Source organism: Engystomops pustulosus, chromosome 5 (assembly GCF_040894005.1).
Source record: "Engystomops pustulosus chromosome 5, aEngPut4.maternal, whole genome shotgun sequence".
NCBI lineage: Eukaryota > Metazoa > Chordata > Amphibia > Anura > Leptodactylidae > Engystomops > Engystomops pustulosus.
The window spans coordinates 1,840,462-1,855,477 of record NC_092415.1 but is presented as its reverse complement, the minus strand read 5'-3'; the positions used below and the strand labels follow the sequence as shown (position 1 = coordinate 1,855,477).

Genomic DNA, 15,016 nt, shown 5'->3' with positions numbered 1-15,016 from the left:
TGGGCCTGGAAGCAGTTTCTCAGGTCTTACAGAGAGACCAGAAAATGACAAAACAACAAGCGGACTTTATACTACAAAGTATCCACTTTATTCTAAATAATAACATTTTTTCATTCCAAACCTCCATTTACTCCCAGAAGAGAGGCACGGCTATGGGGACCAGGTTTGCCCCTAGCTATGCGAATCTCTTCATGGGGGAATTTGAAAGGAATTTTATCATGGGGAACAAAGAATTCAACCAGAAGATAAAAATGTTCAAAAGATATATTGATGATCTGTTCCTCATTTGGGCAGGTTCAGAACAAGAAGCCCATGAATTCCTACAGACCATCAACACCAACCCATGGGGAATCACTCTAATTCTAAACATTAAGATTGATTACCTCGATCTCCTAATTACTCTGGACCATACGGGCACCAAACTAATGACAGAGACCTACTTCAAATCAGTAGATGTAAACAGTTTCTTGGAATTTTCCAGTTCCCACTATAAAAAATGGCTCAACAATATTCCGTACAGTCAATACAAACGAGTAAGAAAAAACTGTACGAACACCTCAACATATAAAGAACAGTCACAGATCCTTAAGGATCGGTTCACACAAAAGGGCTATCCTCTCTATCTCATTAAGGATGCCTATAAGAGGACAAAAGCTCTCACACAGGATGAATGCCTACTTCCATCAACCAAACACATCCGCCAAGAGAATGATTGGAATCTCAGCTTCATAACCACATTCTCTTCAGATCAGAAGTTTATCACCCTGGAGAAACACTGGCCAATGCTCAAGAAGGACCCATACCTGGGCAAGACACTCTCAAAGAACCCCAGGTTAACCTACAGGCGAGCCCCGACCCTTAAAACTCTTCTAGCACCGACTTGGATTCACCCAAGCAACTCTATTTCCATCACTTAAAGGCAACTTTAGGTGCAATGGCCCCAGGTGTTTAACGTGTGGAATCATGCAGCGTAGGGCACAGACCTTTATGTCACATTCCACTTCAGAAATTTTCCAGATCCAATAATTTGTCAATTGTGCTTCGGACCATGTGGTTTACTTATTGGAGTGCCCCTGCACTCTCCAATACATAGGTCGGACCTCCCAATCATTTAGGCTGGATTCACACGACCGGTGCCCGCCGTACCGTAGCCAAACGTATTTGCTCCAATGACACAGAATTCCATGCACAATCCATGGTCATTGAGAACAAATTAAGGAGGAGGGGATATTCTCCTTCATTATTAAAAAATGCAAGAGAGAAAACCTCAAAAGTAAATAGGAAGGAACTACTAAAAAGAAAGGATACCCCCACTTCTAATCGGACAACAACCTGTGTCCCCACATTCAGCACCCCATATAGTGCACAATTTAATAAAATAAAAAATATTATTCGCAAATATATCCCTGTTTTGAATCAGGATACCGTACTTTGTGAGGTGATGAAGGACGGCCACAGGAGTGTGGCAAAACTCTGGGCAACATCTTATCACCCAGTACATTTAGTACAAAAGTTAATAGTAAGAACTGGCTGTCCATAACAGGTTTCTATAAATGTGGAGGCAGCAGATGCAACGTATGTGTACATGCAATCAACAGAATGTTAGAATTTAAAGCACACCTGTCATCAGGTCTCTGCCACTTGTCCTGTCACCTCTACCTGTTGGAGCAGCTCACAAGGATCCATCCCAGCCTTTATCTAGTTATTTCATACATTATTCATTGTAAAATCATCTATTCTTTATTATGTAAATGAGGCTGGTCACATGGTCAGAGGCAGTGATGTCACCCCTGTTACCCCTCCCCTCTCCTCCCCCTGCTCATGTCTGTGTGTAATGTATAGTAAAGCATGGCTAGTGTGTGTGCTGCATCTGCTGACATGCTGCATCCTCCTAATATACAGGTGAGAGACACAGACATCAGCTACACATGAATCTGACATGTTCTGCTGTAACATGGCTGCCTGGAGCTGCTGTATCTCTCCTAAACACACACACACATGCACACACAGGCTGCAGGGGGCGTGGCCACCAGCACCAGGAAGCACATCATTATACAGTCTCACATCATTATACAGGCTGTCAGTCATGCACTGGGGGTGTGGCTGTGCCTCCCACTCATGAATAGAGTGGACAGCTTGAATATGCTAATGCTTCATTGGACATTTCACAGGTTATTTGCATACAGCTTTAGGACCTCATTGCTTAGGGTTACAGGCATGGAGAGGGACAATGAAGGGATAGAGGCAATGCTCTCTAATGGCAGTTTATGAAAATATATTTAGTTTAGGGGGTTATTTTGCCTGACGGGTTCTCTTTAAGATCGATGACAAAACAAATAAGAAAATATTTATTAATTGTGATACGCAATATGTAGTGTACATTAGCCAATGCATGTGCTGCTCCATGATTTATGTTGGCTGTTCAATACAGAAATTGAAGGCTAGGATTTCACAACATCTCAACAGTACTAGAAACGGTGACTCCAACGCTTCAGGAGCCGCCAGACACTTTATAGATGTACACAACAAAAATCTCTCCAGCTTTTGCTTCTTCGGTATTGAACATGTTAACAAACCACCTAGGGGTGGGAATTGGAGAAAACTCCTCCTGAAAAGGGAGGCGTTCTGGATTCTTTCTTTAAATTCTAGGTATCCTCACGGAATGAATTCTAAAAACGATCTAGCTTATGTCTATTGAAAGTATATAATATGAGTATGCTGTTTTGTTATGTTTTGCTTTGTTTCTGTATCTGGTAAGATATATAGAGCATAGACTTGATTGTGAGTGTTAAACCAGGAAATGACGTGGATACGTTTGATTGTTCAGGTGTTCAACATGGTCTAAAGTGCTGTTTTTAACTTGGTCATATCATACCATGATTAAGGCTCCGTAGCGAGCTGAAACGCGTAGGTCTCTGCCACTGTAACCTACACCTTCTATGCACAAGACATGTGCGTTTTTTTAATGGATACCGAATAAAGCTATTTTCTGGATTTTACCCATAAGTGCTCCGGCTTTCTTCATTTTCTCTTTGGATCTACGTGCTGCATAGCGTGTCTAGGCATTTTAAACTTCACCACAACAGAGACTTCACCCAAGCCAAAGTCACAATCATAGAACAAATTTCTAAACACCATCCCAATAGGCGCACTCAGCTAGTAAGGAGAGAAAACTTTTGGATTTTCAAATGAAATACTATGAGCCCCTTGGGTTTAAATGAAACGATGGAAAAAATATAGATACCTCTCCATCATCCATCCCTACATTCCATGTGTTAATGCTCCCCGTCCATGGATATACATCTTTAGGGCCAGAAAGTAATCCCTAAGTACCTGATCTACCCCTTATTCCCAGATCTATTACTCTTATCTCCCCCCCCCCTCCCTCCTCTATCCCTAACCCACGATCACAAAAAAAAAACCAAAACCATGTCCATCATGTAAGCACGCCCACTCACAAAGCCTTATAAGGCTTCCACCTCCTGGCTGTCAGCAATCACTTTCAACGCTACATATGGAACATCCCATGTGCCCCCACAAATATAAAAAGGTTAGTAGGTCTATTACTATACAGTGGATTGAGATGTATACACCCCAGCTGTGAAAACTTATACCTACAAGGTCACGATTTAGAATCAATTTTCGAGTAACTTTACTGCAAATATTTATTGTATGTTGTATTGATATATCAATTTTCTTATAACAATTTTAAATATGCCTACTGCTTTTTATTTGTATCTATTTAATCTTTATTAATATCCATATATTTTTTATATATTTTTTATTGTTTATTGTATTAATCTATATGTATTTATACTTTCATTATGGTATAACAACCCTATGTATTTATATATATGTAATGGAATAGAACTTGATACAATGTTTCTACACTTTACAGAAGCCTATGGACCTGTAGAAGGGGTAAATCCGCCCCGAAACGCGTTGTCCTACCTGTTTAATCTAGTCTTTTATGTAAACCAGTTGTGACAATAAATGTTAATTATTTATTATACAAATTTACTTGTATCACTGTCAAGCAATCAGACCTACCTCTGCCATTAGCAGCGCGAGCGATTACTGGTTACTCCTTCCAGAAAATTATCTGTTACTTTCAGGGTTTCCTCCCTGTTAACCAGAGGACGCAGCAGCTCTGAGATTCCCATCCACACAATCCAGAAAGGCCCTCATTCAAAAACATCACCTTCCCACACCCATGGAGTGCAGTGTTACCCACTAAAAACTAGTCTTCAGATGCTATTACAGTATAGCAATACCCGGGGGTCAGAGGTCAGTCCTTATTTCCCGCCCCCAGTGACACGGCATGAGGTGGAGCTTATTATATAAAACTTGTGGATAAAAAAGTTACAATAAATGCATTTAACTAGCAAAACCCATCAGCAGCATCTGCTGCCGGCAGTGACCACTAACACTCAGGCTCTGTCTGACGGCTTTTATTAAGTGACACGTATATTTCTATCACATGCAGTGCAGTGTATTGTGTGCCCCTCCCCATTTAGCCCCTCCCCTAATTTGCATAATGTAGATAAATACAATGTATCCCTGACAGATAAGTCTGTAACTCCTCCTCCTGCGCGGATTATCTGGATTCTCATGGATTCGGAGTAGATCACAATCTGTAGTTACATGGCTATTCCTATTGGTGGCGCTGTGTCATATTCATAAGGATAAGATGGTCAGGAGACCACTGATGGTGACCAGAAGGAGAGCGCTGCCCGCCGAGCCGCTGCCCCCACTGCCCACAAACACGCTGTTAGCATCTCCAATCATCTCATTGTTACACAGGTCCGAGGAGCAGCAGGTCTCTGTAGCCGAAACCACCGTGAAATTCTGGGAGGCGGAAACACAAGCGGCGGAGCAGAACTTATTCATATACGTCATAAAGAAGCCGTCAACTGCAGGAGACAAATGTAACATGAGAGGCAGAAGAAGAGAATCACAAAGTAACAACATTGTATTATACCCCAGAGCTGCACTCACTATTCTGCTGCTGGTGCAGTCACTGTGTACATACATGACATTACTTATCCTGTACTGATCCTGAGTTACATCCTGTATTATACTCCAGAGCTGCACTCACTATTCTGCTGCTGGTGCAGTCACTGTGTACATACATGACATTACTTATCCTGTACTGATCCTGAGTTACATCCTGTATTATACTCCAGAGCTGCACGCACTATTCTGCTGCTGGTGCAGTCACTGTGTACATACATGACATTACTTATCCTGTACTGATCCTGAGTTACATCCTGTATTATACCCCAGAGCTGCACTCACTATTCTGCTGCTGGTGCAGTCACTGTACATACATGACATTACTTATCCTGTACTGATCCTGAGTTACATCCTGTATTATACCCCAGTGCTGCACTCACTATTCTGCTGCTGGTGCAGTCACTGTACATACATGACATTACTTATCCTGTACTGATCCTGAGTTACATCCTGTATTATACCCCAGAGCTGCACTCACTATTCTGCTGCTGGTGCAGTCACTGTGTACATACATGACATTACTTATCCTGTACTGATCCTGAGTTACATGCTGTATTATACTCCAGAGCTGCACTCACTATTCTGCTGCTGGTGCAGTCACTGTGTACATACATGACATTACTTATCCTGTACTGATCCTGAGTTACATCCTGTATTATACCCCAGAGCTGCACTCACTATTCTGCTGCTGGTGCAGTCACTGTGTACATACATGACATTACTTATCCTGTACTGATCCTGAGTTACATCCTGTATTATACCCCAGTGCTGCACTCACTATTCTGCTGCTGGTGCAGTCACTGTGTACATACATGACATTACTTATCCTGTACTGATCCTGAGTTACATTCTGTATTATACCCCAGAGCTGCACTCACTATTCTGCTGCTGGTGCAGTCACTGTGTACATACATGACATTACTTATACTGTACTGATCCTGAGTTACATCCTGTATTATACTCCACAGCTGCACTCACTATTCTGCTGCTGGTGCAGTCACTGTACATACATGACATTACTTATCCTGTACTGATCCTGAGTTACATCCTGTATTATACCCCAGTGCTGCACTCACTATTCTGCTGCTGGTGCAGTCACTGTGTACATACATGACATTACTTATCCTGTACTGATCCTGAGTTACATCCTTTATTATACTCCAGAGCTGCACTCACTATTCTGCTGCTGGTGCAGTCACTGTGTACATACATGACATTACTTATCCTGTACTGATCCTGAGTTACATCCTGTATTATACTCCAGAGCTGCACTCTCTATTCTGCTGCTGGTGCAGTCACTGTATACATACATGACATTACTTATCCTGTACTGATCCTGAGTTACATCCTGTATTATACCCCAGAGCTGCACTCACTATTCTGCTGCTGGTGCAGTCACTGTGTACATACATGACATTACTTATCCTGTACTGATCCTGAGTTACATCCTTTATTATACTCCAGAGCTGCACTCACTATTCTGCTGCTGGTGCAGTCACTGTGTACATACATGACATTACTTATCCTGTACTGATCCTGAGTTACATCCTGTATTATACTCCAGAGCTGCACCCACTATTCTGCTGCTGTTGCAGTCACTGTGTACATACATGACATTACTTATCCTGTACTGATCCTGAGTTACATCCTGTATTATACCCCAGAGCTGCACTCACTATTCTGCTGCTGGTGCAGTCACTGTGTACATACATGACATTACTTATCCTGTACTATAGTTGGGAGTACTTACTTTTGGTTGTGCCGCAGTACGGGGTTGCTCCGGTGCAGTTTGCCACCTGCATACAGGAAGCATCACTCAGCGCCATGGTGCAGGTGTAGCATTTTGTGGAGTAGCCTGAAACCAAAAGGATACATATATGACTGGATCTGTGTATCTAATCCTATCATGTGTGATACAGTTGTAATGACCCAATAAGGTTCCATACGTCCTATAGAGCCTGACAACTGACGCCATCTACTGTCCATAACTGGTAAGGCAGCTGTAATGTTTTAACTGCCCGGAGGGAGGGTTTACATAATAACCAATTATAACTATTGTCTTATGGTTCCTAATTCGTTGACTGCCTGGAACCTTCCAGACTGGAAGTTTATTAGGACTCCCTCTGGATGAAGCTCCTGAAGAATCTTAGAGAATTGTCAGAGTTCTCACCAGACACACGGCTGCAGGGACTCGCTGCCTGCTGCTGTCTCCACCTGGGGGCAATCCCTTCCATCAGTCCTGCAGAGACTCGCTGCCTGCTGCTGTCTCCACCTGGGGGCAATCCCCTCCATCAGTCCTGCAGAGACTCGCTGCCTGCTGCTGCTGTCTCCACTTGGGGGCAATCCCCTCCATCAGTCCTGCAGAGACTCGCTGCCTGCTGCTGCTGTCTCCACTTGGGGGCAATCCCCTCCATCAGTCCTGCAGAGACTCGCTGCCTGCTGCTGCTGTCTCCATCTGGGGCCAATCCCCTCCATCAGTCCTGCAGAGACTCGCTGCCTGCTCCTGCTGTCTCCATCTGGGGCCAATCCCCTCCATCAGTCCTGCAGAGACTCGCTGCCTGCTGCTGCTGTCTCCACCTGGGGGCAATCCCTTCCATCAATCCTGCAGAGACTCGCTGCCTGCTGCTGCTGTCTCCACCTGGGGGCAATCCCTTCCATCAGTCCTGCAGAGACTCGCTGCCTGCTTCTGCTGTCTCCATCTGGGGCCAATCCCCTCCATCAGTCCTGCAGAGACTCGCTGCCTGCTGCTGCTGTCTCCACTTGGGGGCAATCCCCTCCATCAGTCCTGCAGAGACTCGCTGTCTGCTGCTGCTGTCTCCACCTGGGGGCAATCCCTTCCATCAATCCTGCAGAGACTCGCTGCCTGCTGCTGCTGTCTCCACCTGGGGGCAATCCCTTCCATCAGTCCTGCAGAGACTCGCTGCCTGCTGCTGCTGTCTCCACTTGGGGGCAATCCCCTCCATCAGTCCTGCAGAGACTCGCTGCCTGCTGCTGCTGTCTCCACCTGAGGGCAATACATCAGGAAACCTCCATTGTATTGCATCCCCCCGCTGGTCCTGCTCGGCCAGGTCTTCTGGACCAAGTATCATACATGACTAGCTCTAGGCAGCGCATCAGACCACTCAGGTTACAGTATAATATCTCACGCCCTCCTATAGTATAATGGAGGTTTTGGGCTCTGTAGGAGAGGTAAGTCACTGCAAACCTGGAGACCCTGCACGGGTCCATATCATGAGATGCAGAACTGTGAGCCATAACATATGAGTAGTGCAGCCTCCGCCCAGGGACTAATGTGTCCTCTAATATATGGGGGAGATTTAGCATTGCTTTTTCTGGGCTTTTTTTTTGGTGTAAAATAGTCGTATTGTGTTTTTTTGTGACTCATTGCTAAAAAGTCTCACATGACTATTCCCGCCGCGTCACTAAACATCGAACATCGTAAGCATCGAACTACTGCGGGTGCACAACGCCGCGCAAAACAGATTCACGACTCAGTCCCTCCAGTCCCTGCTGTTCCTGCCACTTTTCATACATTGGGGCAGATTTACTTACCCGGTCCAGGTGCGATCCCGCGGTGCGTTCTATGACGCTGAATCGGGTTCTGCCGGGATTCACTAAGGTCATGCGCCCAATGTCCACCAGGTGTCGCTCGTGCGCTGAAGTCCGTCGGAGTGCATGTGAGTGCTATTTTTGCGACAATTTTTTTTTTAAATTCTGCGGTTTTTCCGAATCCGGTGGGTTTTCCGACAGCCACGCCCCCAATTTCTGTCACGTGAAAGCCGGCGCTAATGCGCCAAAATCCGATTGCATGCGTCTAAATCCCGGGGCAATGTGGCGCAAATCGGAAAAATTCAGGAAACCCGGCGGAAAAACGCGATTTGGACCCTTAGTAAATGAGCCCCATTAAGTCACCAGTCATGATTGTGGCTTGTACTCGCAGTAGTTCTAGGGTTACATAGATGTAGTGAATAGTCACGGAGCAACTTTTTAGCAATGAAAAGTCATAAAAAATGCCACTTTTTTGTGATTTTTTTTTATGGCAAAAAAAAACCAATGATAAATCTCCCCCAGTGAGATAGAGGTAAACATTTTTTGCTAACCCATTCTAGTGTTAGAGCTGAGAGCAGGTAATTACTATCCCGGGCAACACCGGGGCTACAGCTAGTATATATATATATACGGGATAGAGGGCAGTGCGGGTGTCACTGATATGGGGGCCACTAGGCGGCACCAGAGATTTTACTACTTGTACTTTTACTACATGTCACTTTAGGGTCGTCCTGTCTCTGATCCCAAAAAAAAGGACACACGTTGCGTTTCAGTTGCGTTTTCATTAACAAAATATATGTTAACATCGCGCTTTGTGGGTGCGGTCATACGCATTGTAACAGCTGAAGAGAGATTTGCCTAATTAAACGCCTGTTAACACTATGTTTACAAAACACAAATGTTAACAGTAATGTAATTAGGCAAATCACCGCTCCTCAGATGCTGCTCAACGTGTGACCGCACCCAGATGGACATTGACAGGTCCTGCAGGTGGTTTAGATAATCACAGACCAGCAGACGCTTCCATCAGGTGCAGGAGACCGGTTATTACTGGTAAAACCAGCCCATCGTGTCATCCACAAGACCCAACCCAAAACTAAAAATATTAACAAGAGGAACCAGTTCCTAACACAATAATGACTGCACTAAACACATGAGGGGGCATCACGCACCCCCTGGCATGAAGACTCGAAGGCTTTGTGATCTCAGGATAAAGGACCTTCTTGTAAACCTTCTCATTCCAACGTACAGTGAAACCTCTACAATAGACCACCTCTAAGAGAAGACCCCCCCAATGGAAGACCACCTCTAAGAGAAGACCCCCCCAATGGAAGACTACCTCTAAGAGAAGACCCCCCCAATGGAAGACCACCTCTAATAGAAGACCACCTCTAATAGAAGACCCCCCCCCCAATGGAAGACTACCTCTAAGAGAAGACCCCCCAATGGAAGACAACCTCTAAGAGAAGACCCCCCAATGGAAGACAACCTCTAAGAGAAGACCACCCCAATGGAAGACAACCTCTGAGAAGACCACCCCAATGGAAGACTACCTCTAATAGAAGACCCCCCCAATGGAAGACAACCTCTAAGAGAAGACCACCCCAATGGAAGACAACCTCTAAGAGAAGACCACCCCAATGGAAGACAACCTCTAAGAGAAGACCACCCCAATGGAAGACAACCTCTAAGAGAAGACCCCCCCAATGGAAGACCAGCTCTAAGAGAAGACCCCCCCAATGGAAGACTACCTCTAAGAGAAGACCCCCCCAATGGAAGACTACCTCTAATAGAAGACCCCCCCAATGGAAGACCACCTCTAAGAGAAGACCCCCCCAATGGAAGACCACCTCTAATAGAAGACCCCCCCAATGGAAGACCACCTCTAAGAGAAGACCCCCCCAATGGAAGACCACCTCTAAGAGAAGACCACCCCAATGGAAGACAACCTCTAAGAGAAGACCCCCCCAATGGAAGACTACCTCTAATAGAAGACCCCCCCAATGGAAGACTACCTCTAATAGAAGACCCCCCCAATGGAAGACCACCTCTAAGAGAAGACCACCCCAATGGAAGACAACCTCTAAGAGAAGACCCCCCCAATGGAAGACTACCTCTAATAGAAGACCCCCCCAATGGAAGACCACCTCTAAGAGAAGACCACCCCAATGGAAGACCACCTCTAATAGAAGACCACCCAAATGGAAGACCACCTCTAAGAGAAGACCCCCCCAATGGAAGACCACCTCTAAGAGAAGACCCCCCAATGGAAGACTACCTCTGAAAAGACACCACCACTAGAGGACCACTCCACTGCAGAACTGAGTCTTTGAGGAGCCCAACCACACTAGGAGACCACTCTCAGTTGCAGTCGCGGGTGGTCGTGATGAAATCATGGGACCCTCCAGGAACACAATCATTGTGGAGAAGTTTGAAGAATAGAAACAAGAAAATCTTGTGGAAACTTTTTGTAGACGTTCTCCATGAATCCAACCCCAAGGCTACTTCACATTTTTGATATTTCCTATAATATTTCCCACCTTAGTGGTCCCATACCCCCAGGACTTACCTAACTGGACCATGCCAAGCAGCAGCACAGCACTAACCACCAGGGTCTTCATACTGAAGGTCCTCCAACGTCAAGCCAAGTTCCTGGAAGGTTCCTTGCTGACTGAGGCTCGTGGAACCAGAAAGAGGCTTTTATAGCGAGAGGACGGACCAGTTTTTTGTTATTCTTGTGGTTTTAGCATATTTTCCGGTGACTTGTAGCCTGGTGACCTTTCCCACCTGGTACTTACCTTATGTCATATGACTCCAGTCTTTCTACAAACAGAAGGTATGTATTGTACTGTAGGGATTGGGTGGCAGTCATCATCCTGGCAGCCCCATACATTATCTGTATATAATGTCATACAATAAGGCTCCATGTCAATGATTAATCCGAGAACAGGGAGCGGAAGGAGAGCAAATACATCCCCTCAGCCGGTGGTGACTCCTCGTGGTGGGAAACCATCTCCGTGCAGAGAGCGAGACCCCGGACCTGGTCCAAAGTTGTTCATGATTGAAGTTATTACTTCCAAAAACATTGCCCCCCGTGTGCACTGGTGGTGCCTGGTACTACAGCTCAGCTCCATAGAACAGAGAGGAGCTGCAATTCCATTGAGTGGACCGACATATTGGGGCTCATTTACTAAGGGTCCATGGACCACAATTCCGCTGGGTTTTCCCGAATATTTCCGTTTTGCGCCAAATTGCCTCTGGTTTTTGTCGCATCGGCGCAGAAATCGAGGGGCGTGGCCGTTGGAAAACCCGACGGATTCGGAAAAAACCCGGAATTTAAAAAACAAAATGTGTCGCAAGATCAAGCACTCACATGCACCAGGGAGAAGAAGGTGAACTCCGGCGGACCTCGGCGCAGAAGCGACACCTGCAGGAAATTGGACGCACGATCTTAGTGAATACCGGCAGACCCGAATCCTTGTCGGACAACGCACCGCGGGATCACAACGGAACTGGGTAAGTAAATCTGCCCCAATGTGTTTTTTTAATGCGTCCTTGCGCCCCATCATATCGGTGCTTTCCCAGTCCCGGGGGTTTCTGTGATATTTGATTCATTCTTTATGAGGCCTCCTGAAGGGAGACACGTGGGGGTCCTCAGCTCCACCTGTACACGTCCAGCCCCCTGGGCACAGGTGCTCTGCTCCCTGTCTGCAGGGCAGGATTACCCCGGGGAGCGCCGCGCACTGGTGACTACACACAACTCAGCGAGACTCAATGCAAAGGTATAAGCAGCAAATAAAGGGATGACTAAGTATCTGTGGTTGTTGTCCACCAACCAGAGGCTCCCACAGGCTCTACACCTCTGCAGCTCCCTCCCCCCAGACTCTACACCTCTGCAGCTCCCTCCCCCCAGGCTCTACACCTCTGCAGCTCCCTCCCCCCAGGCTCTACACCTCTGCAGCTCCCTCCCCCCAGGCTCTACACCTCTGCAGCTCCCTCCCCCCAGGCTCTACACCTCTGCAGCTCCCTCCCCCCAGGCTCTACACCTCTGCAGCTCCCTCCCCCAAGCTCTACACCTCTGCAGCTCCCTCCCCCCAGACTCTACACCTCTGCAGCTCCCTCCCCCCAGGCTCTGCACCTCTGCAGATCCCTCCCCCAGGCTCTACACCTCTGCAGCTCCCTCCCCCAGACTCTACACCTCTGCAGCTCCCTCCCCCAGGCTCTACACCTCTGCAGCTCCCTCCCCCCAGGCTCTACACCTCTGCAGCTCCCTCCCCCAAGCTCTACACCTCTGCAGCTCCCTCCCCCCAGACTCTACACCTCTGCAGCTCCCTCCCCCCAGAGTCTACACCTCTGCAGCTCCCTGCAGGCTCTGCACCACTGCAGCTCCCTCCCCCCAGGCTCTGCACCTCTGCAGCTCCCTCCCCCAGGCTCTACACCTCTGCAGCTCCCTCCCCCAGGCTCTACACCTCTGCAGATCCCTCCCACCAGGATCTGCACCTCTGCAGCTCCCTCCCCCCAGACTCTACACCTCTGCAGCTCCCTCCCCCCAGACTCTACACCTCTGCAGCTCCCTCCCCCCAGAGTCTACACCTCTGCAGCTCCCTGCAGGCTCTACACCACTGCAGCTCCCTCCCCCCAGGCTCTGCACCTCTGCAGCTCCCTCCCCCAGGCTCTACACCTCTGCAGATCCCTCCCACCAGGATCTGCACCTCTGCAGCTCCCTCCCCCCAGGCTCTACACCTTTGCAGCTCCCCGGAGGCTCTGCACCTCTGCTCCCTAACATTCGGGGGGAATTATCAGGCCCCCTGTGATACTTCTATGTCACCCTTTGGAGCGTCGCTGCTTTTCGCTGTTGGCCCCTTCATAAACCTTCCTGGAATTTTCTAAAAATAATTGCAAAATAATCTCAGGAAAAGTAAAACAATGGCCTCCCCAGGCGGCAGCACATCCCCCAGGAGGCAGCACATCCCCCAGGAGGCAGCACATCCCCCAGGAGGCAGCACATCCCCCAGGAGACAGCAGATCCCCCAGGAGACAGCACATCCCCCAGGAGGCAGCACATCCCCCCGGAGGCAGCACATCCCCCAGGAGACAGCACATCCCCCAGGAGACAGCACATCCCCCAGGAGGCAGCACATCCCCCAGGAGGCAGCACATCCCCCAGGAGGCAGCACATCGCCCAGGAGGCAGCACACCCCCGAGGAAACAGTTTATCCCCCAGGAGACAGCACATCCCCCAGGAGACAGCTCATCCCCCAGGAGGCAGCTCATCCCCCAGGAGGCAGCTCATTCCCCAGGAGGCAGCACATCCCCCAGGAGACAGCACATCCCCCTGGAGGCAGCACATCCCCCTGGAGGCAGCACATCCCCCTGGAGGCAGCACATCCCCCAGGAGGCAGCACATCCCCCTGGAGGCAGCACATCCCCCTGGAGGCAGCACATCCCCGAGGAAACAGTTTATCCCCCAGGAGGCAGCACATCCCTCAGGAGGCAGCACATCCCCCAGGAGGCAGCACATCCTCCAGGAGGCAGCACATCCCTGAGGAAACAGTTTATCCCCCAGGAGGCAGCACATTCCCCTGGAGACAGCAGATCCCCCAGGAGACAGCAGATCCCCCAGGAGACAGCACATCCCCCAGGAGGCAGCACATCCCCCAGGAGGCAGCACATCCCCCAGGAGGCAGCACATCCCCCAGGAGGCAGCACATCCCCCAGGAGGCAGCACATCCCCCAGGAGGCAGCACATCCCCCAGGAGGCAGCACATCCCCCAGGAGACAGCAGATCCCCCAGGAGACAGCACATCCCCCAGGAGACAGCACATCCCCCAGGAGACAGCACATCCCCCAGGAGACAGCACATCCCCCAGGAGACAGCACATCCCCCAGGAGACAGCACATCCCCCAGGAGACAGCACATCCCCCAGGAGACAGCACATCCCCCTGGAGGCAGCACATCCCCCAGGAGGCAGCACATCCCCCAGGAGACAGCACATCCCCCAGGAGACAGCACATCCCCCAGGAGACAGCACATCCCCCAGGAGACAGCACATCCCCCAGGAGACAGCACATCCCCCAGGAGACAGCACATCCCCCAGGAGGCAGCACATCCCCCAGGAGGCAGCTCATCCCCCCGGAGGCAGCACATCCCCCAGGAGGCAGCACATCCCCCAGGAGGCAGCACATCCCCCAGGAGACAGCACATCCCCCAGGAGGCAGCACATCCCCCTGGAGGCAGCACATCCCCCAGGAGGCAGCACATCCCCCTGGAGGCAGCATATCCCACTGGAGGCAGAACATCCCCCAGGAGGCAGCACATCCCACTGGAGGCAGCACATCCCCCTGGAGGCAGCACATCCCCCTGGAGGCAGCACATCCCCCTGGAGGCAGCACATCCCCGAGGAAACAGTTTATCCCCCAGGAGGCAGCACATCCCTCAGGAGGCAGCACA

At 49.0% G+C, this 15,016-nt stretch overlaps 1 protein-coding gene across 1 annotated transcript; it reads right to left on the bottom strand.

Moving 5' to 3' along the window:
- Positions 1-4,517: 4,517 nt before the first annotated feature.
- LOC140133915 (prostate stem cell antigen-like) lies at positions 4,518-11,257 on the bottom strand. The gene is made up of 3 exons (XM_072154605.1): positions 11,135-11,257; positions 6,767-6,871; positions 4,518-4,913 (listed from the first exon to the last, which is right to left on the bottom strand). The coding sequence occupies exons 1-3, from the start codon at positions 11,184-11,186 to the stop codon at positions 4,678-4,680; spliced, it is 393 nt and encodes a 130-aa protein (XP_072010706.1). The 5' UTR covers positions 11,187-11,257; the 3' UTR covers positions 4,518-4,677.
- Between the last annotated feature and the right edge of the window lie 3,759 nt (positions 11,258-15,016).

Excerpts from the sequence above, each read along its gene's own strand:
- LOC140133915 (XM_072154605.1), bottom strand. The coding sequence starts at position 11,186 with ATGAAGACCCTGGTGGTTAGTGCTGTGCTGCTGCTTGGCATGGTCCAG. Across the intron at positions 6,872-11,134 it reads GCTTGGCATGGTCCAGTTAG|GCTACTCCACAAAATGCTAC; the intron begins GTAAGTCCTGGG and ends TTTTGGTTTCAG. Across the intron at positions 4,914-6,766 it reads GTACTGCGGCACAACCAAAA|TTGACGGCTTCTTTATGACG; the intron begins GTAAGTACTCCC and ends TGTCTCCTGCAG.